This window comes from Eulemur rufifrons, chromosome 7 (assembly GCF_041146395.1).
Source record: "Eulemur rufifrons isolate Redbay chromosome 7, OSU_ERuf_1, whole genome shotgun sequence".
Classification (NCBI taxonomy): Eukaryota; Metazoa; Chordata; class Mammalia; order Primates; family Lemuridae; genus Eulemur; species Eulemur rufifrons.
Genome location: NC_090989.1, coordinates 278,757,414 through 278,780,714, shown reverse-complemented (window position 1 = coordinate 278,780,714; position 23,301 = coordinate 278,757,414). Strand labels below are relative to the sequence as shown.

Sequence of the window (23,301 nt, the reverse complement as noted above, 5' to 3'; positions counted from 1 at the left end):
ACTTTCCACTTCTGAATCATTTCTCATTTGTTTAATTCTTATCATCCATCTCCCCTTCTCTGGAAGATAAGCTCCATTAAAGCAGGTGCTGGGTTCTTTGTTGCCGCTGTATCACTAGTATCTCGGACTGTGCTGAGCATGCAGTAGGTACTCAAACAGTAAGTGAATGAGTGATGTTCCTTGAGGGCAGGCACGGGTTCTCCCTGGGCTCTTGATGAGGGCTCCAAGTGCCTGTCTTATTTTATTTTTACTTTTTGAGACTGGGTCTCGCTCTGTTGCTCCGGCTAGAGTGCAGTGGCCCAGTCATAGCTCACAGCAACCTCAAAATTCTGGGCTCAAGCGATCCTCTCGCCTTGGCCTCCCAAAGTGCTAGGATTATAGGTGTGAGCCACCATGCCCAGCCCAAAAGCCTGTTCTAGTACTGACTCCTTCTCCCACACCACCACCCCCAGAACCCAGGCTTGGCATTTTCTCTTCTGAGAAGGCACAGCCACTGTCCTTGGCCTAGTGCGTGACCTCTGTAACTAGGGGAAAGGCTCAGTCCTTGCATCACCTCTGAGAAGCAGGGCCTCAGAGACCAGGAGGCCCCCACAGCTTGTGTCCCTGGCCCTTCCCCTCCATATCTTGGATGAGATTTGTCATTCCAACCCCAGCCTTCCCCTGCCCATTTGTGAGGCCAGGCATAGCTGCTAAGCCAACAGTTGGGCCCAGGTTTTCCTGAAAACCAGAGTCCCACCAATGGCGGACATCACCATGTTATCCCTGCTGGTCAGCTGTTCATGGAGCCGTCTCTGGTTTTCCAGAGGCCATTTGTGGTCGTCTCAGCAGCGTGTTGGGAAATGGAGTGTGAGCACGTAACCTGTGCTCCTTCTGGAAGAATGGCCTGTGAGGGGTAGGAGAAAAAGAGGAGCAGAAGTAGCCAGACACTGAGCGGAAGCTGGGACGTCCCTCAGTCCCCCTGTTGATCTTGCCGTGTCCAGCAGGCAGAATGAACTTTGGAGCCATGATCACCAACCCCCCTCTGGCCTGGCAGGGAGCACAGGCCGTGCCATCCTGCCCAGGCCATTCTGCCCATGGCCACAAGGCTCAGTGGGTGCTAACCCCAAATGGCCACTAGGCTGCAGCGGGTTTGTGGCCTTAGCCCTGCGGTCCTCCCAGGCCAGCGGGAGGTACCGGAGCGCGTAACGCTCCGGCGCTTGCAATTCCGCCCGTGATCACTGGGGGGCGCCAGGGCATCCGGCTGGCAGAAGCCGGCATTCACCAGGTTATTCCGGGGCGGAGCGGGGATCCGGTGAGGGGCAGTGGGCATCGGTGGGCCGTGCAGGTGTCTGCCCTGGGCTGGACCTGTCCTCTGGGGATGTTCCGTTCTGCCCTCCTTGTCCATGGTCCGTTCCTGACGGCGCTGGGCAGAGCAGGACTGTCGGCCTGGCTGGCTCTTGGTCCCCGAAGCGTTTTGTGCTCAGATGGGAAGGCTCCCCGGGAGACTAAGGGACCTCTCTGAAGAGTGTGGATCCACAAGCCATTGGAACCTGAAGTGGGTGCTGGCTGCAATCAGTGGTATGGGTGAAAGTTGCTGAGAGAGCGGGGCAGGAAATGGAATATAAGGAGGAAAGTGTTTAAATATTCAAATGTCCCTTTAGGAGGCACCCCCGGAGCCTCACACCAGCCTTACACACAGCTCCCCTCCTTCTCCACACCCTCCCACCCTCACCTGCACGTCCTTACCTGAACGACAGCTGACGTCGCCTGGGCGCTTATGCTGTGCACCCTCAGTGTCATGTGCTTTCACAGTTATCTGCTTTCATCCTCACAACACGCCCTTGAGGGAGATGGCATCATTATGCCCATTTTACAGATGAATAAACTGAGGCGGAGAGAGGTTTAGTGACGTGTTCAGGTCACACAGGCAGTGAGTGGTACAACCAGACTTGGAGCCCTGACTTACAATACAGAAGCCTGAACTAAAGTATTGAACAATCTGACCTAAGCGACATTTAGAGAACATTTCACCCAGCTGCAGCAGAATACGCATTCTTTTCAAATGTACATGGGACATGCACCATTCACCCCAATAAAAGGATCAAAATTATTTTTAAACATGATTGACAAAGCAGAACATCTTGTAGAAGAGCCAGAAATTAAAAAATCCCAGAACACAAAGCAAAGACACTAAAAGAGTATATAAGTGAAAAATTGAGAGAGAAGAAACCATAACAGGAAGTACAATGCCTATGAGAAGTTCCAGAGAGAACAGAGGAAATCAGGAGCTGGGGTGTGAGAATAAAGAAATAAAAGAACAAGTTTCCAGAAGAAAGTATTCAGATTCACAATCTCACAGGATGAATGAAAACCCAGGATTAGATTCATTCTTATGAAATTTTAAATTGCCAAGGAGAAAATCATGAAAGCTTCTAGAGGAGAAAAATAATTCACCTGCAAAAGAACTAACTGGCAACATACTTTTCATTTGCCACAGCAGATGTTAAAAAAGACAACAGAACAAAACTATTTAAAAGTGACAGTGAAATTGGCCAGGCGCAGTGGCTCACACCTGTAATGCTAGCCTCTGGGAGGCCGAGGCAGGCGGATCGTTTCAGCTCAGGAGTTCGAGATCAGCCTGAGTATTTCTCTACTAAAAATACAAAGAACTTATATGGACAAATAAAAATATAGAAAAATACAGGAAAAAATTAGCCGGGCATGGTGGCACATGCCTGTAGTCCCAGCTGCTCGGGAGGCTGAGGCAGGAGGATCGCTTGAGCCCAGGAGTTTGAGGTTGCTGTGAGCTAGGCTGACGCCATGGCACTCTAGCCCGGGCAACAGAGTGAGACTCTGTCTCAAAAAAAAAAAAAAAAAAAAAAAAAAAAAAAAAAGTGACAGTAAAATACAGGCTTTTTAGGCATGCAAGGACTTAGAAACTAGCTCCCTGAAAAAACTACCTGTCCTGAAAAAATTACTGAGATGAGGGCATGGTAGCCCATGATAGTGTACTCCAGTAAATTAAAATGGAATCCAAGGAGCAAAATGTGGAACCCAAGAAACAGGGGAATTAACCCAGGAGTTCAATGGAAAGAAAACCTAGGATAAAGATAACAGCTTTGCAGCAAGTGCCCCAAAATAACAGGTCAGAAAGAAGAAAGGAATAGGTTCCATTCAACAGTTAATATATTACGACGGGGAAAGACCTTAGTAATAAGATAACATGTTTCTTTCTTTCTTTTTTTTTTTTTTTGAGACAGAGTCTCACTCTGTTGCCTGGGCTAGAGTGCCGTGGCGTCAGCCTAGCTCACAGCAACCTCAAACTCATGGGCTCAACTGATCCTCCTGCCTCAGCCTCCCGGGTAGCTGGGACTACAGGCATGTGCCACCATGCCTGGCTAATTTTTTCTATATATTTTTAGTTGTCCAGCTAATTTCTTTCTATTTTTAGTAGAGACAGGTGTGTGGGGGGGGTCTCACTCTTGCTCAGGCTAGTCTTGAACTCCTGACCTCAAGCGATCCTCCTGCCTTGGCCTCCCAGAGTGCTAGGATTACAGGTGTGAGCCAGCACACCCGGCCAACATGTTTCTTAATAAGGGGGAGAAAAAAGGCAATTAAAAACCCTAGGGGAAAAAATCTAATATTATCAAGTCTTAAATAAGGTGCAAACTCAAATCTGGCATTATTTTAAATAATTATTAAGAGAGAATTCATTATATCTTGACACTTAGAATATTTCTTTTTGAGCAACATAGGTTTATTGACATAAGATTATATTTTTTAGTCCAATCACTGTAGGTTTAAAGTGAAGAATACTTATATAACTATAATATTGTGAACACTTCATTGGTTTCTTCCTCCTCCCATTCACGAAGGTTTACATTTTATATATTACTAATTATATTTTAGATATATTACTAACTTAAAGGCATATCGGCTTTGCTTGAGCAAAAGATCATTTGGACCCAGAAAGCTTATTCTAAAGGCAGCTTTCGAAAAGTAAAATTCCTAGGGCCTGCCTTCCCGAACCTTTTGGACAGAGGCAGTCTTCTGCAGAGGGCTATTTGGAAGAAAAAACAGATAAAGAAAAAAAAAGAAAAGTAAAATTCCAGGGCAGTGCTCAGATTTTAACATGCACCTCTCCATCTCTGCAGTGTGCTCGCTTCTCCCCAAGTTCAGCTTCAGTCTGAAGTGCCAGTTGGTGACAAGGTGGCAGCCAGAGCCCCGTGTCCATGTCCTCCCAGGGGCAAGGCCAGCGGAAAGAGAATGTGCTTCCAATTACATCTCATTAGCCCTGACTGGATTCCAGGACTTGTGTCCACCACCATGGCCCAGGAAAGGCCGTACTCAGGCTGGCCAGGCCTGGTCACATGCCTACCCCGCGAGCGTGTGCAGTCAGTGCCACCTGAAGTACGTGGCTTGTGTTTTTGCAAACAATCTCCAGCCTAAGCACGAGACAACTGTAGTCACATATAAGAAAAAATGTGGATGCTATAAATCTTGACAATGTAAACGTAAAATATAACTGAGAAGTAGGGGTGAGGGGAGGGTGGCACAGAGGCGCTTCTGTCCTCATCTGACCCGGTGAAGACTCAACACACCACGATCAGATGGCTTTTTTGGAAGACTTAAAGTCAAACAGGTAACTCCCAGGAAAACCAAAACCAAACCCAAACCAAAACTATCAGCCGTGGTTTTGCTGGGGAGTGGACCTGCGGGTGGCGGACTCTTATTTTTGAATAATTCTATCCTGTACTAGTTGAATTGTTTTGAACACGTGAATGTTACTTTTATGTCTCAAAAGTTTTAAAAAAGGTTAGATGCTTATAAAAATGGAGAAGGGATTGGAATCCACCTGTCAATTTGGAGCTCAAATAAAAGTCACAGCCTGATTTTCTGGGTCAATTTTTTACTTGGCAACCTTAATCTGGCAGTAGATCTGTGTGTGTGAACACGGAAAGGCGCTCAAGATAGACGGTCAGATGAAAAACACAGGCTTCAGAATGAAATACACACGTAGGAAAAAGTCAGAAATACACAGCACATCACTCCAGCGCCTTCGCTTTACGGGGCCGGCTTGAGGGCCATCAGGAACATTTTCATTTTGTACTTTTGTCGCTAAATGCTTTACATTAAGCTTTTTTAATCAGTCTGGAGAATAGTGTTAGAAAATTTGCTATTGCTACATTGAGATACATAAAAGCAAGCCGGGCACAGTGGTGTGTTCCTGTAATCCCGGCTACTTGGGAGGCCGAGGCAGGAGGATCCCTTGAGCCTGGAGTTTGAGACCAGCCTGGGCAATATAGGTGGTCCTGCACACGGATGTGACCCTGCTTCTGGAAGGCCGCAGGGGATTTGGATTTTGCCACAGCTGAAAGCTGTCCAGGGTCCTGTGGGTTGCTTTGCACACTTCACTGAAATCAGAGCGGCTGCTGCAAGATCTTCTGGAAACTGACCCTGGAGTCCTGCTCTGCCTGGACCACAGCGCGCTCCTATTCCCCTCGAAAACAGACCCCTGCTCTCTGGCCCTCATGTCACACAACTTCATGGGAGATGCCACCGTGGGCGCTTGCTGAGGCTGCACAGCCTGGAGAGTGGACAAAGAGCTGTGAGTGGGAAACGGGCCCTTCTGCTTGGTGCTGCCAGACATAAAACCACAATCTTCCCAGACGGTGTCGCCAGAAAGGGGCAGCTGCGAATCATTATTGCCCAAATACATGAGTTAATATTTGTACCTAGCAGATGGTCAGCTGCTACAAAAATTATATTAAATCCGTTTTTAATTTTCCTACAATAAACATGTATTACTTAGATAATTAATAAAAGTAATTTGTAAAAGTCTTCTGGCTCCATTAAAGTCAACAGAAAAAGAGGCCTTTTTTGGAAACTCAACAAGATTTGATGGCTAATGACCCAGGGAAGAAGCCAGAGATGATCTCGAAGTGCCGAGGGCAGGGCATGGCTGACCATGAGAAAGTGAACCCACAGGGTGTTTTAGGCAGCGCCAGGAGGGTCGAGTTTGTAGAAGTGATGGGAACACACCCTGCTCAAACTGGGTTCACACAAAGAGCCCAAAAACAATGATCTGATTTTCTGAGTCAAGATCTTTATTTGGCAAACAAAGTTCCTTCTGATAATGCAGCCACGTGACAGGAGCAAACAGGTGCCCAGCACCCAACCTCCAAGAGCATCTCCGGCCAGAAGGTGAAAGGCCAAGGAGCCCTCTTCCTCTTCGGCTGCTTTCGTGCCACGAAGGAGACAGCATGTGCAAGGCTGACCACGGGGCCACAGAGCTCCTCCGAGATGTTCCTGAGTCTGCAGAGCAGCAGCAGGAACCGGACCTGAGGCTGGCAACCTCGCAGCCCCGGGCAGTGGGCTGCAGAGAGGGGGACGGGAAGGAGGGACCCCAGAGGCCAAGGCTCCGAGGGGCTGTGGTCTTGGATCCCAGCTCCCCTGTGCGGGGGCTCCAGGCGTGGCCCCAGTTCAGAGTGGCAGGCTGGCTCCATCCCCTCTGAAGCCCAGTGCTGGCCCAGCTAGGAGAGGCAGCCACTCACAGAAAGGAGCCGTCATCGTCCCTCAAAATGGGCTGTGATTTGTTCCAAAGTCTTTCCTTTGGTTTCAGGGACACAAAACAAGCTGAAAAGGACGCCGAGGATGCAGAAGGCAGAAGTGAGCCAGAAGGCTCCGTAGGGCCTGAGGACGTCCTGCACAGAGAGGAAGGGCCACGGTGTGCAGCGGGTCAGGAGGCCCCCACGTGGTCGAGTCGAGACAGCCCCTGCCACTGGGCAGTGTCCTCGCCCCAGGCTGCCCTGTGGCCATGCCTACTCTGTGTCCACACAGCTCTGGGACGTGCAGTCTGGCTGCCTGGCTGAGCACTGTTGATGCTGTGTGGCTGGGGGAACAGGCCACAGCCCCACAGGCGGAGACCCGCCACAGGCGGAGACCCGCCGTCAAGTGACAGCTGGGTTCCCTCTCCTGAGTCTGCCTCTAGATGCACCCTCCACGCTCAGCTGCGGCCCCACCCTGAGGCCCCTGGGCCCAGTGGACTCTCTTTCATGGTGCGGTGGGAATGGGTGAGCCATCAGGAGGGTGAGCACAGGGGGACATCGGGGACACGGGGGGACACCTGCGGCCCACTGGCGTGGAGGGAGGAGTGAGCAGTCTCCCTCAGTCAGAGCCTGCCTCCCCGAGCGCCTCCACTGTGACCTCCCAGGTGCCAGAACCAAAGGCCCCTCCCTCCTTGGCTCCTCATCCTCTGGGACCTGGTGACCCCTCCCTCTTCGAGGCCTTCTCTCAGCCTCTTTGACACTTGTCCCCCAGGTTACTGTTAGGTTCTTTGTCACCTCCTACTTGGCTTCTTTTCTTCCCTTCCTTGATGTCTAGCCCTTCCCAGGCCCCAGCAAGCCATCTCCATACCCAGCCTCTGCCCGGGCCCCCATGACGTGCTCCTGGGATGGCCCAGGCTCCCCGCCGACTCCAGGCCAGCCCTGGCTGTCCACACCCCCCACTGACCTCCCTCCCCACGCCCGGCCCAGCCCCCCGGGGTCATCCTCCACCCTGCCTTCCCAGCCCTTGTCATAAAGGGGACCCTGCCCATCTCATCTGCTGTCTCTGGTGCCTTGAACAAGCCTGGACATGTTAGAAGCCAGGAAAGCTGCAGGGAACGGCTGACTGGACAAATGACTTGGTCATCTGCTCCAAACCACCTCTCTGTTGGCTGGGAAGCCCCAGGGCAGAGACCATATCTCTGCCCAGTCCATGCACGAAGAGTTGGCAAAATGATGACCTGAACTGATGCTTCCGGCAACCTAAGGGCAAGCTGCCGTTACTCCCCTCCAGGAAGCTGGCCCAGAGAAGGTAGCATCACACCCAAGGCCACATAGCAAGGAAGTGGCCAAGGCGGGGCTGGGGCCCAGTCCTGGCGACCCTTCCCACACAGACCTCGGGGGGGCATGCACCCGTGTTCCCAACGTTCATTGATTAGACAGAATGAAGACTCTCGTGGGGTCACAGCCTGGGTTCCCCACCGGCCCCGCCCCTGACCAAGACAGCTGGCATCCCAGGTGTGGGGGGGCCCCAGCCTACACGCAACGCCACTGACCCTGAGTCATTTGCAATGAGAGTAATTTTAAAAAGTGCTTCTCTGCTGACTGCATGATGGGGAGGGCCACAGGGCCTGCACTCACCATGAGGCTGCTGAACTCTTTTGTCACCAGGAAGGCCATGAGCCAGTTGGTGAGGACACAGACGCCCGTAGCCACACCCTTGACATGCAGAGGGAAGATCTCTGACATGAGGAGCCAGGGGATGGGCCCCCAGCCCATAGCAAAGCCTGCAGGAGCAAGACAGCTGTCAGAGCCCATGGCTGCTGGGCTCCTCAGCTTGCTGCAGGGCCAGAGACCCAGCTTCCTGGCCTGCGGGTCCTGGGTCCCCATCTGGTCCCACCAGCTCTGCGACTTTTGCTGTGAGGCCTTGGGCCACCCTCTTCCCTTCTAGGCACAGGCTTTGTCTAAGACGGGTAGCGACGGGCCTGCTCGGAGGGTTGCTGTGCAGATTAACTGAAGAGAACATGGAAGGGCTTAGTTCAGCATCTGGCACGTGGTCAGAGCTATCAACACAGAGGTTGAGATCTAGGGGACAGAGAGGTGAGGCCGGGCAAGACTGGACTTGCTGAGAGCTGCAGGAAGCCGGTGGAGCAGAGCTGGGGGCTGACAGGGACTGTCCCCTCACCCAGCCTCCTCGGGGCCCTGTCTTACCGGCAATGAAGAGGCACATGCTGCCCACAGCCAACCAGGCCAGCCCCACGCTGGCGTTTATGGGCTCTGTGTAGACAGGTACCAAGAAGGCCACGTGTGAGGAGTTGCTGGGGCCACCCTCGGTCAGCTTGAAGTAGGCGCCGAAGGCACTCGTGCTGAACACCATGACCACACCTGCGGGCGGAGGAGTGGCTCATGGTGCAGTGCGGCCACAGCAGGACGGCCAGGGCGCCTCACAGGGGCAGGCCTGGCTCCCTGACCTCAGCCAGCTCGGCATTCCGGCACCTCGGCCCCAGGGGCCCTGACTGGGCGGTCGCCACCCCACGTGACCCTCAGACCTCAGCAAACTTCAGGAAGTTCCTGGAGCAAACCCTCCTCTGGGTACCAAGTGTCCACGGGCCTCAGCTCCTGCCAGGGGCCTCGCGTGGACCATCTCCCACTCCTCACAATAGCAACGAGGGAGGCGCAGCCATTGTCCCCGTTTCACAGATGGGGAAACTGAGGCTCAGAGAGGTAAAGTTCCTTGCCCACAAGGACTGCAAGCTTGAGTCACTTCACCTTCCCAGCCCTCAGTTTCCCCATGATGGCATCTCCTTGTAGGTTCACTGCAGAGGTTAGAGGCGTGCCGCAGTGATGCCATGGGCACAGGGACGGCCTGGGGGGGTGCTTGGTGAAGAGCTGCTGTCAAATCACAGCCTCGTTAGTCCATGACATTTGTCCTCACGAATGCTCAGCTGTCCTCCTCCTCCCTCAACGTGGGCAGCCCGGCCCAGGGCACTCTACTCGCACAGGGTGGCGCTCTCACCTGACAAGACCAGGAGCAGCCTCCGCCCTGCCCTGTCCATGATGAGGGCGGCCACAGCTGTAAACAGCACCTGGATGACACCCACAACGACTGAGGCCAGGCTGCTGTCCTAAGGGAGATGGGATGGCGAGGCTGGTCAGGGGGGCCAGCCAGAGGGACGGGTCCCTCCCTCTCCAGCCTGTGCTGGGTGACTGGGAAGCCCCACCTGTGGGGCAGCTGCATGGGGCAGGCCAGGCAAAGGCCCCTTTACCTTGAACTTGGCCTTCTCAAAGATAGTCTCTGCATAGAACATGACAGCATTGACCCCCGACAGCTGCTGGAAGGCCATCAGTGAGATGCCGATGACAAAGGGCTTGTAGACGCCAGGCTGCCTCAGCAGGGCCAGGTGGAAGCCCTGCTGTGACAGAGACCTGCCGTCAGTGCTGCGCGCTCCCCTCCCGAGGGGCATCCTCCTTGGCCCACTGTCCCAGGGCCTGGGCAGCGAGCCTCAGCTTCTTGTCCCAGCCCCACCTGTGGCCTCAGGGGTGCAACCGAGTCACCGCATCACTGCAGCCTCCCCACAGCTCTGACTGACCAGCTGGCGGAGCCACAGAGATTACCTGGGCGAAGGGCAAGCCGGTCCTGGAGTCCCAACCGCCTCCAGCGCGTCCAGCTCAGCTCAGGCCCTGAGCTGCACCTCCCACAGCCCTCACTGCCACCATGAGGCACACGCTACGACTCCCATCTTACAAAAGAAACTCAGGCTCAAAGATGGGATGGTCACACCGCAGGTAAGGGGCAGAGCGGGTGGTTCAAACCCAGGTCTGTCTGACTCCAAAACCTGGACTCAGCCTCCTGCCCTGCCCTGCAGTTCCCCAGTTAAGTCCAAGTCCTCCACACCTGTATTTCCCCCGACCAGCCCAGCCATTTCTCCCTGGGACAGTGAGGGCGGCCAAGGCTCAGGCTTTTCTGGTGACCTCGCTGCCTAGCCCCACCCCCCACAGTGTGTGGCCTTGGGAGCAGGTTGTGCCGCCCTCCCCTGGCTGCTGTCCTCCCCGAAGCCCTGCCTCCCAACCTCTCACCTGGTGCTCCCCGACGGGGGGCTCTTCCCAGCCCTGCTCAGAGCCCCACAGGAACTGCAGGGCGGCCACGGCCTCCTGGTGCCTGTGCTGAGTCAGCAGGAAGCGGGGGGTCTCGGGCATCCAGCACATGAGCAGCAGCATGAGGGAGGGGGGCACACAGCCCAGCATGGCCAGCCAGCGCCACTCCAGGACCCAGCCTGGTTGGGGGGCAGGCGTCAGAGCCAGCCCGGGCCACCCTTGGGCAGCACCTGCCCCACTCTTGCCAGCCCCAGGGACTGAGCTGCAAGAGTGGAGACCTCGCTACCTTTGCACAGCTACCTTCATGTTTGTTATTGACGTCGTCATTATTATTGGTCACGAAGGCTGATGGCATAGGCCAACCACACCAGTTGTACGTCAATACAAACATCACCACGCTACATCTGTTCAGTGAAATATTTCTGTAGCCATGAAACAGAACTAGTGGCTCACTACGTATGATACAGCACCATTTGAGTAATGAGGGAGGGAGAATAAATATGCACATTCCTCATACATGCACAGACCTTCTGGAAGGCTAGAAAGGACAGGCAATGCTTCCAGACAAGGGGACAGAGGCTGAGGAGGCTTTTCACTAGACATGCTCCTTGCCCTGGCGTGTTGAATCGTTTGAATGTATTATCTATTAAAAGTATAAATGAAATTAAGGAGATTGTAGGATTTTGTTGTCTCAATCATGTATGAAGAACATAAATGCAGAATTATCTAGCCTTATATAAAGTCAAAGGCGTGTGCCTGTAGTCCCAGCTATGCTGGAGGCTGAGGTGGGAGGATGGCTTGAGGCCAAGAGTTCGAGACCAGCCTGAGTGATAGTGAGACCCCATCTCAAAGTAAAGAAAGTAAGTCAAGGTTCTCTGAGAAAGGGACCCAGGAATAAATGAGTTTAGGGCACAGATTCTCTAGTTTTTGATTTTCCCTAAGCCCAAAGCTTACCTACCCCCAGTTCCCAGTGGAGAAACACTTCTGTGATAGCCACGAAGTAGCTGTGTTTCCTCTGTCCTGGGGGGTGCAGGTAAGTCATACCTGTTCCGTAAACCTAGCTGGTGGAGCATTATTGGTCCAATGTGAAGCAAATGTGTCACCACCGTGTCACTTTGTGGGGTTAACAGAGAACCCTCCCCACCCCCCAGTGGATCAAAACTCACAGAAACTGATCAGTGAGAGGCAGATGACAGTAATGCTACGGACGATTGACACCCAAGTATCTGTCCCCAAACCACACATGTCAATGTCTGTGTATGGTGAGGCTCTGGCTCACTGCAGGGCTCCTGGGGCAGCCAGACTGCTGGCAGGATTCTGAATTAGTTAGGATGGTAAGTGGGTTAAAAATGAAAGACCAAGGACAGAATATCGTCCATGCCGACGATCCAGAGGGCACATGCCCCAGGCCAGGCCACAGCTCTCAAGGCCCCTGAGCCCACCGAGGTCCCCACTCTGATCCCCACAGTTCTCAAGCCATTCCTGACAATTCTCATTTGGGACCTGCTGCCAGGCACTTTTCATCCCCCTACAGCCTTGGACTAGGTGGGGTTATCTCCATTTAAAGACACAAACTGAGGCTCTCAGGGGCGGTGTGACTTGGCTAAGATCACACAGCAAGTAGCAGAGGCTGTCCCAAACCCAAGACCATCACATTGGAAGCCTGCCCTCTTCTGCACGAGAACACATCTGCTTCCTGAAGCTTCCCGGTGCGGGCTCCAGCTCTGCCCGCTGGGCCCCCCGGAACTGGCCTCCCTCATGCTGCACCTCGCTGACGTGGTGAGCCTGGCACTGACATTCTGAGGGAGACCCACTCAGCCCTTCAGGCTCCTGGGCTGAAGAGTCTTGCAGTGCCCCACCCACCCCTGGAAGCCTCTGGTTTGTCAGTGCCCAGTAAGGTACTGACCTAACGAGTCAGCCCTTCCCACACCCCTGGAGTGGCCTTCTGGGAAGCCAAGGACATCACTTTCTCCAGCTCTCCTTAGAATATTACAAGGTCCCAGTGAGGTAGTCTGGATGTTGGCACATTGGGGACTGGCTGTGTGACGTCTGGCCAGTCCCCTGACCTCTCTGAACCTCAGTTTCTACTTCCACAAAATGGCCACATGGCCATGAACAGAGACCAAAAGAGATAATGACAACTATACCTGCCAGGTAGGCCAGGAGGATGCCTGTGACGACCATCAGCTGCACGCAGGAGCCGAGCATCCCCCGGACTGCTGGGTAGGCAATTTCGGAGATATAGACCTGTCGGCAATTAAGATGAGACTTTAGTTGGGGTCCAAGAGTTCTTAAAATTGAAAAGCCTCAGCCATTCAGAGCTAAGGAGAGTCCTGACGGGGACTGCTGCAGGCCCTGCATCCCCCCAGTTGAACTGCCTCAGGTCAGCAGGGCCCTCCCCAGGTCCTCCCCGCAAATGAGCCGTAGCAGGTGTCGAAAGGTTATTAAGGGTAGTGGGTGGCTGCTTTGTCTGTATGTGAGGGCGAGAGGAAGGCAAAGAGCTTCCCAACCCCCATTTAATGTGCACAAACACCCTTGATAAAGTGCAGATTCTGATGCAGTAGGTCTGGGGTGGGGCCCGATCCTGCCTTGCCAACCAGCTCCAGGTGACACCCACTGTGCTGGCCCAGGGACCACACTCTGAGCAGTGCCCTTGGAGTGAGAAGCAGGAACTCACCACCTCAATTGCTACCAGTGACTGCTACTGTTCCCTCCTTCTGGGCTCAGGGGCCACCAGGGCCTCACCCACGCTTCTAGGTTATTCTATGCCTTATGTCCATAACTATAGGTGCCCAGTAAAAAACCCAAAACATGAGATCCCCAGTTTCTTCCTCACTCTCTCCTGACCCAGCTGCGACTGCTTGGCAAATGCAGGTGGGATGAGCGGCACAAAGGGACACACAGGGAGGGCCCTGAGCTGCTGCTTTCCACCCCCACCAGGCTGAGGTGGGGCTGGTGGCCAAAGCCCATGGGCAGCTGCAGTTCACCAGTCACCCAGCTGTCCCAGCTGCCAGAGTCCAAGTCCTTCTTGGAGCTGTCTCAGGGGCTGTACGTGCAAAGTCTCACAGAATCCTTGCCACCACCTCCTGAGGTAATGCCATAATCCCCACTTTACAGGGAAGGAAACTGAGGCCCAGAGAGATGCTCTGTTCAGGTAAGTGGCAGAGCCGGAATTTGGCCCAGGTGCGTGGGGCCCCCAAGCGAACAGGCTGGGTCAGGAGAGGCTGAGGGAGAAGCCTTTGCCCCAGGACACATCAGAACAGGATTTTCCTGGTAACTGCAGCCTGTGATCTGAGACAGGGGGTTAAAGCCACAATGCGAGGCTCCTGTTGACTACCCACAGGTGCCACCTTGTTTGAGAGGCACAGATAAGGGGGACAATCCTGGGTTCCAGCAACAGCTTCACCGCTGGCTAGTTGCGGACCCTGCCTGGGCAAAGTTTGTGTAACAGTTTCATCTGCGGAAGGCAGATAACAACCGCGGGCCTCAGGGGCCAATGTGAGGGTTGGGAGATAAAGCAGGTAGGGGGCATGGTGCCCGCACCCAGGAGGCCCAGCAGGCAGAGCCAGGCCCCCAGGTGTGAGAGCGGTTTGCCCCACTCCTCGGTCTCAGGTCGCGAGGCAGGGGGGCCACTCACCGGGGCCACTAGCGAGGCAACGCCGCAGGCCAGGCCGGTGAGGAGGCGGCCCCCGAGCAGCATCCACACGTCCTGGGCCGCGGTGATGACGGCAAAGCCGGCCACGAAGGGCACGGTGCAGAGCAGAAGGCTCAGCTTGCGTCCGGCGCAGTCCACGAGCCAGCCGCCCAGCACGCCCCCAGCCGCGGCGCCCAGGGTCACGATAGCCTGGGGGCGGGGAGACCGCGGGCTGAGGCGGTGCTCCGGGGCGCAGCCCACCTCGCCCTACACCCACCGACCGCCCGCGGCCTCAGAGGGAAGGGCAGGGGGTCTCGGGCTGGCGGCCGGGGAGGGGCGACCTGGGCAGGGGGCCGGGACGGACGCGGCCGAGGGTGTCGGCTCCCGTCCCAAGGGGTGGCAGGGGGAAGGCTGCGGCGCCCGTCCGAGCGATGCGCGCGAGACTCCCAGGCCGGGCGGGGAGAGCCAGGGCCTCACCCCGAACCAGGAGGCGGCACTGTCGTCCAGGCGAGGGGCCGGGGGCGCGGCGCGCTGCAGGCTCGGGATGGCCGGGGAGCTGTAGCCGAGCGCGAAGCCGAAGCTGAGCGGGCCCAGGGCAGCGGCGAAGGCGGCCAGGAAGACACGGCGGCCTCGGGGAGCGCTGCGGGGACAGGGCGGTGGGTGAGCGGCGCCCGCAGGGGCGGCGCGGGAGGCCGAGGCCGAGTCCCGGGCCCGGGCCCCCTGGCACTCACCTGCCGCCGGGAGGCCCCAGCAGTGGCTGGGCCTCCTCCTGGTCCTCAGGCGTCATGTCCGCGGCCAACGCCTGCTCAGCCGGCTTGGCTGTCTGAACCGCCGCGGGTCCCGCGAGTGCGGCCCGCACCGGCCTCTCACAGCACAGCCAGCGAATGAGCAGTCTGGGGAGGTGCTGGGGCGGGATCGGAACCGCGGGTTGTAGGAGCAGCCAATGGGAACGCAAGGCGGGGTTAGCGCCGCACTAGGCCCCGCCCTTCAAATCAAGGCAGACCAATGGAAGCACAGAGCTAGTTGGCGAATCGCGCTGGGACCGCCCTGAGGACAGAGCAGCCCTATGTAGAGGTGGGGCGGAGTTTGTGTCTGGGGAGCACAACCATCCAATTGGAGTATGGTGCGAGCTCGTAGGCAGGGCCACAAAGCTGCCTCAGAACTGAGCTGGCCAATCAGGGTGGAGGGCGGGGATTGCTGGTTATTTTTGCCTCGGAGCCTTCTCTCAATCTAGCTTTAACCAATGAGGGTAAGGGCGGGGCGAAGGCGGAGCACGTTGGCTCCCGCCCTGGACTACCCCAGCCAACTCCACGTGGCTGCGACTGTCCTCCCCCGTTGGGTCTGCATTGCCTGCTCGGGGTTAACCGCTGCTCGGGGACCTATGATGTAGGCGCCTGACCACTCTGCCCGGCCCAGCTCTGCCGCCTGAGAGCTGCAGGACGAAGGTCTCCAAGCCGACTGTCCTGGCTGCCTTTTCTCTTGGACACCCATACTGGCCCCGCGCTCCCTGGGGGCGGAGGGGGCCGAGGCGCAGCCATGCGCGCTGCAGCCCACCTCTGCGCCTCTGCAGTGGAGTGCCGGTATACTTCTGGAGAGAACCATGGCCGTGGGAGTAGGAGGCTTGGCTTGTAACCTCTCTCTGGGTCTCTGTTTCCTCATCTCTAAGTGGGAATAATTATCTTCCAGGAGAGCTGTGAGCTGGATGGTGTATAGAAAAGATCAAGTAAATGGGAAGCACTCAAATGCTAGCTGGTATGACTATGATAGTTGTTTGACATATTGCAGTCACCTGATTGATTGTTCTGACAACCAATTTTTTTTCAATCTGGACCACTTTAGAGACTATCTTTAGAGACTTAGGCAACTGCCCTTCTGTGCTCCCACAGCATCTTGTGCTTGAGTTATGGGTTCTTAGCGCTTATCATTGCTTTGTAAGCACCTGTTGACTTCTCTGTTTTCCCAATGGACAGTAGGCACTTGGTGTTTGCAGAGTGAATGAATGCCTCAAACTCCAGGGGCAAACAGCTGCAGTTAGAGAGTTTACTTTGTAACTCAGACAGTGGCGTAGGTGGAGAAGCTTATGTAGGCAGGATACTCCAGTGAGCCTAGCCAGTGCCAGACAGCCCTGTGTGCCACGGACCCTGGCAAACCTGTTCCTGCCCTGTGGGCACCCTCTCCCTGAGTGTGCAGAATTCGCTTAAAGGCTTTGGTAAACAAATATTCTTGCCAGATCAGCCCCTTTTTATAGACAAAGCACCATCCACCTGATGAGTAGGGCCCACCTCTTGCCCTGTCCACATGCCCTCAGATCTGTGACTCCTGTCAAATCGCGGGGGGCTCTAAATAGCCCTTGTTTTTTTTATTCCAGGCTGCGAAGCAAGAAACTTAAGGGGGAAAAATGACGGAAAAACACAGTTAAAAGCTCAAAAAGCTTACAAATTAGTTTAACATGAAAAACATCAGTCAGATCCAGCTGACACAAGGCATTCAGCCTGGCTCTCTGAGGCAGACAGGGCAGAAAGCAAGGGCTCTGGGGTCAAAGAACTCACAGGTTCAAATCCCTGCCTTCTTCTGAGCCTGTTTCCTTAACTGAAAAGCAGGAATAATAAAACACAGTTCACAAAACTGTTGGTCGAGTTGAGATACAGTTTATGGTTGTGTTTTTTCCCCTGTATATGAAAAGGGCATAGCAAAATACAAAGGGAAGAATGGGAATGCTAAGTGGTGCAAAGACTATGAGCAGACACATTTAGTGACAAACAGCCCCACCTGGCTATACCTAAAAAGCACCATCTTTGCTACTCTTGCCTCTTGCCTTCTGCTGAAGAGGAGCCAGGCAGCCTTCAGCTTGGGCTCAGCATGCCCAACTATTTATGCAAAAGATGAGAGAGGAGTTCTCCCCACAGTATGCGAGGGCCACACTTCTGTAAGGATCCAAACTTCTGTAAAATATTTCAGATCAAAGTCCTGTCAAATAGTTTTTGCACTTAAAAGGACCTGCAGAAGAATTCTTCAGAGCTGCTTTAACAGGGGGTAAATAATGAAAGTTTCTTTTGATAGGTAACGTAGGCAAGAAGAGATATAATAAAATAGAATCAGCTGGAATAAAGCCAAAGGTAAATTACTTTCTTCACACAGATTAAAATTTTTACAAACAGCTGGGGCGGTGGCTCATGCCTGTTATCCTAGCATGCTGGGAGGCTGAGGCGGGAGGATCGCTTGAAGCCAGGAGTTGAAGACCAGCCTGAGCAAAAGTGAGACCCCGTCTCTACGAAAAATAGAGAAATTAGCTAGGCGTGGTGGCACTCACCTGTGGTCCCAGCTACTCTGGAGGCTGAGGCAAGAGGATCACTTGTACCCAGGAGTTGGAGGTTGCAGTGAGCTATAATGATGATGCCACTACACTCTAGCCTGGGCAACAGTGAGTGTGTGTCTCAAAAAAAAAAAAAAAAAAAAAGTTTACAAACAATGTTGGTTAAACTGGATTTTCCCCCTTTGATCTCCCCTGGATAGTGGCTGACATTTCACTATTACATTCGTACTTGGCCCAATCCACATTTCTTTCTGCTCACTTTGGAGAGGGAGCCAGGGAAGGCAGATAAATGATAACAAGGATAATCACTTGGTTCATGTAGAAAGAGCAAGGGAGACCCACAAGGGAGACCCAAGAGGAGGAGTTTGACAGTACTTTTGACCACCAGGAGTAACTGTCCCCTGATTATATGATTGCAGAGTAACAATAAAACCAGACAAAATAATCTTAAGACTTTTGACAGCTCCTATACCTTATTATTTTTCAAGAGACACAGGAGGAAGGAGGAGGAGCTTCTAAAATCTAACTAGTTTTTCTCAAGTGTCTGCAGGCAGGAACGCAGCTGGTTCCAATCACAGTGAACTGAAACAGCAACAGGGCCACAGGTGCAGAAAGAAAACTTATTTATAATAAAGTTAAAAAGCAATGGCTTTCTTTATAAGAGAAACACATTATGTGACACAAATCAAAACTGTAATGAAAAAATAATTTTCCATCTAAATATATAAAATATAAGAGAAGGTTGCAGTAAATTAAGAATGAACATTTTTGATTTATTCAAAGTTTCAATCTAAAACCTCAGTGAAATCTACCACCTTTATTACAAGGGGACTGATGGTTCCTGAACAGAAAGAAACAAAGGTCAAGAGAGATGGCACTGGACATTGGAGAGTGACCCAAACTGGCCGAGGGTGCAGAAAGTTTGGTCCAATAGATCACTGAGAGGCTAAAAGCCGTATTTTGTTGAGAAGTGACGTGGGAACTGTTTAAGGAGTATAAACCTTTATAAGAAAATGAAAAATGGCAAATGGGATTCGGACTCTGTTACTTCAAGTCAATAATGTCTTCATCTGAGGATGCCGGGAGCTGAAAGGGGCTGCTGCCTGGGACCGGGCTGCCCTCTCTGTCTGCTGCAGGGTCCTGGTCAGAGCTGGTCGAGTGGTCACGCCCCTCAGCATTGGCTTCCGAAGTAGAAGGACTTTCCAAGGAGCCTGATGGGATCCTAGAAGAGACGAGTCACTGTAAGGGGATCCTTGGGAGCACCATGAACTGGGCCCATTTTGTCCTGCAATTTTCTGCTCATGTGAACTCCTAAAAGCTTTGCTCTCCTGACCCCGCTGTTATGGGGCAGAGGTGGGAACTGCAGGAATTGCTATCCTCATCTCCAGCTCAGGCTCTGGGTACCTCATGGGCTGACTGTGAGGATTAAAGGCTGGATGTGTGACACATAGAAGGTGTTTGTTAGGCATTATTTACCTATTAAATACCTTTCTAAAGTGCAAATCCAGATAATGTCACTCTGCCTAAAATGCTCCCTCCCGCGGCTGCCCAGCTCCTGAGGAGGAAGCTGAAACTCCTACTCACAGCCAAGGTTTGGGACCTAGTCTGCTGACCCCTCCAGTCTCCCAGGCCACCCCAACTCTTCCCGTTTTCTCCAGCTCCTTGGGACTCTCTCCACAGCTACATGATTAGTTTGACCAAAATTGATTCCTGCTCCTCTGGGAGTTCATGCATTACACAAATACTCATGGGCCTGCAGAGGCCCAGCTGGCCAAGCCACTGCCCACTCTCGACCTCACACCATTCCGGCTCCATTCTCTGTGCTCAAGCCCGTCTACTCTTCCTTCTGTCTCTTAGCTGGCCATGCTGGGCCCGCTTCGGGGCCCTCCCCCCAGGTCCCGCTGTCAGGGGGCTGTTCCCCCAGCTCCGTATCTTTCGTTCCAAGAGCAGCTCAATGCCACGTCCTTCCTCAGAAAGCCTCCCTTGACCCCTCTCTCAAAGCAGACCTCTACCTGCCACCCCATCACTTAATTTCTTTAACATTTCGTTACAGGACTTGTCACTATTTGAAATGACTTGATTTGCTTACTTGTTTACAGGTTTATTGTGTTTCTCCACACTAAAATGTGCTCCAAGAATGTGTTGAGTGAATGAATGAAACTTGGACGTGAATGCCCCACTACCCACCACACAGGAGCATGCATGATGGTGCCTGAGGACAACAGAGATCTCATGGGACAAGTCAGTGTGATTCAACAATTACGCATTGACAAGTGATGCCAACCTGCCATCCAGAAAGGCCGTACTGTGTATGTGCCACCAGTACTGGAGAGTCCCTGTTTCCCTGCACTCTTACTAAGCATTTCTGTTTTTAAATATTTCTGTTGACCTGATGAAGAAAAAATTCTCTTAATGTATTTTAATAGCATTTTTTGATTACTAGTGAGGTTGCCCATTTTTGTATGTCCCTCCCTGGTAGGCTGTGCTCCCCAGGGACTCTCAGAGAGCAGCTGGCTGCTGGCCCTCTGTTGTGGCTGGCGAAAGGGGCCATCCATGGCATCATTAGTCTGTAGAAAGGGCCTCCCAGACAGGGCCATGACTCACAGGCCAGCACCCTGAGCAGGGGACTCTCCCCCTCTTTACCTGTCACTACTGGTTGACCTCACTGCCCCTGGCTTGGGGCCTCCTTGGCTTTCTTCTAACCGCTTCCGGGTTTTTGGTTTGGCTTTTGGCGTTCCTTCTGACCTGGGTCCACCTTCATCCAAGAGTCCTGGATTGCAGGGAAGAATTTTAAGTCAGGGTCACTGTGACAGGGCTGCCATGGAGTCAGAAAATGCCCTTTTTCCCCCTTGCTTGGGAATTAGTACATTATTGGGCTAGAGTCAGGAAGAAAGACAATGGAATATATATTTTCAAATAATTGGTTTTCTTGTTGGTAGAAGGTGTTGTTTTCTGATTATAAAGTATACATGCATTGCAAAAAATAAGTAAATAAAATAAAAAGACTCAAAAGAGCCTAACGAGGAGATAAGATCTTCTACAATGCTGTCACTGGTAACTCTGTAATTCTCCAACTCAGACAGTTCAGTTTCTCAAAAGCACAGTGGTTTGTAAAACAGTGGTTGGGAGATCAAGCTTTGATACGGAAGGGTGGGTTAAAAATTTCAAAATACATGTTTAAAAACACAGTGGAAGGCACGACCTTCTAAAATCAACCAACTTTGTCGAGGGCAAAGTCTGCCAGGCCAGGCTGCCTGGTCCCCTTGCTGGGTCAGGAAACATTCCTGCAGGGCAGGGAGTGCTCAGGCCAGCTGTCCTCACAGCTTTATGCCTGCAAACCCCAATCTGACTTTTCAAACCAGTTTTTACTGGTTTGACATTTTTCTTCATTTTGTTTCCACAAATCTGAACAAAAAGCTTTATAACAGTTTAAGCCTTTTCACAATTAACAGATGCTTTATGTTTCTCTGGCCTGGCCTCCTGCCGTGCACTGACTGAGAGAAGGGCTGCACAAATCTTAATACTTTGCGTCTGTCCCCACAGCCCTGCCCCACCGTTAGGGGCTGGGAGAAGTGATAAGTGAACTGCACACACACCTGTGAAAACACGGTCAATTTCCACTTTGGGACATATCTGATATGCCAATAGAAAATGTTATCTGAGACCTGCAGGATGTAAATTCCTCTAAACACTTTTCTAGGAAATCAGACCTATATAGGTACTTTTATTTTAGAAAATTATATCAGACTAGATATAGTGGCTTTTTTGGTCCCTTGGTATCTTCTAAAGGACATAGTGTTATAAACAGCCCGTTTTCCTCCTTAACATGGTTTGGGTAGCTCTCCATGCCAATAAATACAGACTGACAACATCACTGTTGGTGGGTAACACACTATGTGGTATTCCTTGGGGTGGATGTACTATAATTTATTTATAAATCCCTTCTTAAAGAGAAAGTTTCTTTTTAAACTCATAGTTTTGAGGATGACTGATATCCAAAGATAAAACCAGCTGGTTGGTTCACCAACAGTGGCAGCACAAGATGGAGTGCCTTACCCAGCAGTTCCCTGCGTGTCCTGCTTGCTATCTCTTTGATCTCCATGCGAGACAGGGACAAGGAATGCGTGACAGGAATAGCAGCGAGGCCCACTCCGATGGCTGTGGGTGGGGTGATGACCTTGGAGACTAAGGGCGACTTCAGGGGTCGCTCGATGCTTCTGCCGACGAGATTTCTAAGTGGAATCTTGTACAAATTTTTGGACTGAATTTCACCTGAAACATGATTTAGAAAGCAACATCAGCACTTTAAGAAAAGTTTTTTCTTTACAAGAGAATAATTTCTTGTTCCTCAACACAGTTAGCATGAAGGAAGACTTTCATGGCCCATGGGGAGGCCTGCAGGGAGCACTAACATGAGGGGGCCTGCTGGCTTTGCGTTTCCTAAAAGCATCGTTTTCATGTGCAAATTAGATAAAATACACTCATACTGATTACACCTGCACAGGGGGAAAAAAAAGACTAGACAAGAAAAGCAAAAAGCTGCTCTGCTTGTGGAACTTTGTGCTTCAACAGTGAGCGATAAAGACGACTGATGTGGTAAGAAGTTATGAAAAGTGCTCTGTTCAGAGCAATGCAGTAACCACAGCAAAGAGCAAAGACCTCCGGGGTTCACAGGCAAAGCTGGATAGCATGAAAGACTGGGCGTGCTGAGGAATGTCTAGGCTTTATGACTATATATATACCTTTAGCTATAAACCCCCACTATTGTTAACAGCCGTGAAGGAAAAATAACTGCTGTTGCAAGTTGGAAACTCTATAGCTTTTAACTCCCTTCTCCCCACTGAAACAATTTTTTTATAATGGGATTTTTTCTTTTTGTTATCGCAAGGTTCCTTATTAATGAAACCAATGCATTCAGATTGTAAGTTTTTAAAATGGTTTTACACGGTAACTTCTTTAGGCAGTAATCACATGTAGATATTTGACAATGACTACAGAAATCAGAGTGGATTGAAAATATTAATAAAGCAGTAAAAATTGGACTTCACCTTCCCCCAGGGAAGAAGGAAATACTGGAGTATCTCGGCCCGGGGGTGTCTGAGGAGAATTATGGGCACTGGTCCCCTTGGAGCTGCCTCCAGATGAGTTCTCGTGCATGGCTGCGGCTGCCGTGAAGTATATATCCGACTAGACAGAAAGAGAACGCATTACCAAGCTGCATGGCATTCTAGACCCTGCATCCACTGGCCCTCCTGCCATCACTGCAAAGCCTCCAACCGGTCCCCAGGTTCAGCTGTGACATCCTTGGAGCATGCAGTGCAGTACCAGATGCTGGGGGCTGGGAGGTGGGGTGGCGGCTTCCAGAGGAAAGATATTAACAGTTAGGCTTTTCCTGAGTATTCAGTCCCCATTACTCTTCCTTATCTAACACTGGCAACAGAAAACAGTCAACGTTCCACACATCTCCGGCAAACACCAACACAACACGCATTTCCCTTACAGGAATCTCAGGCACCTGGAATGGTAGAACTGGAAAGGATCTTAGGGGTTCAGTCAGGCCCATTCAGAGATGGGGAGATGGATCGTTCATTCACCAGTTCAGCGAATACTCATGCACACCCCAAATGTGCTGGCTTTGGTGAGAACAGTGATGGTATGCTGGATGTGACTTATGTAAGTGAATTTTCAAGAATTTTGCAAGCTGGCTGTTAAACACATTATTAGAATTGAAATTA

At 52.2% G+C, this 23,301-nt stretch overlaps 2 protein-coding genes across 7 annotated transcripts in view; both read right to left on the bottom strand.

Moving 5' to 3' along the window:
* Positions 1-6,075: 6,075 nt before the first annotated feature.
* Positions 6,076-15,076, bottom strand: SLC2A8 (solute carrier family 2 member 8). 3 transcript variants are annotated; one of them, XM_069474684.1, is made up of 10 exons: positions 14,985-15,076; positions 14,731-14,893; positions 14,257-14,463; positions 12,767-12,866; positions 10,602-10,798; positions 9,791-9,937; positions 9,541-9,649; positions 8,736-8,909; positions 8,166-8,311; positions 6,076-6,683 (listed from the first exon to the last, which is right to left on the bottom strand). In XM_069474684.1, the coding sequence occupies exons 1-10, from the start codon at positions 15,038-15,040 to the stop codon at positions 6,546-6,548; spliced, it is 1,437 nt and encodes a 478-aa protein (XP_069330785.1). In that variant the 5' UTR covers positions 15,041-15,076; the 3' UTR covers positions 6,076-6,545. The 3 variants fall into 3 exon arrangements, with proteins under 3 accessions (XP_069330785.1, XP_069330786.1, XP_069330787.1); XM_069474685.1 differs by having other exon boundaries at positions 9,791-9,934; XM_069474686.1 differs by lacking the exon at positions 8,166-8,311 and having other exon boundaries at positions 9,791-9,934.
* A 3,120-nt stretch (positions 15,077-18,196) lies between these two features.
* GARNL3 (GTPase activating Rap/RanGAP domain like 3) overlaps positions 18,197-23,301 on the bottom strand; it is a 134,667-nt gene continuing 129,562 nt past the window's right edge. For 2 of the 4 annotated variants that reach the window (XM_069474683.1, XM_069474682.1), the window contains 4 exons: positions 22,615-22,753; positions 21,623-21,838; positions 20,210-20,336; positions 18,197-18,788 (listed from right to left, as the gene is read on the bottom strand). In XM_069474683.1, coding sequence (XP_069330784.1) covers positions 18,611-18,788; positions 20,210-20,336; positions 21,623-21,838; positions 22,615-22,753 — 660 coding nt within the window. In that variant the 3' untranslated portion in view covers positions 18,197-18,610. The remainder of the gene's footprint in view (positions 18,789-20,209; positions 20,337-21,622; positions 21,839-22,614; positions 22,754-23,301) is intronic. The other 2 variants (XM_069474681.1, XR_011233936.1) reach the window with 2 other exon arrangements.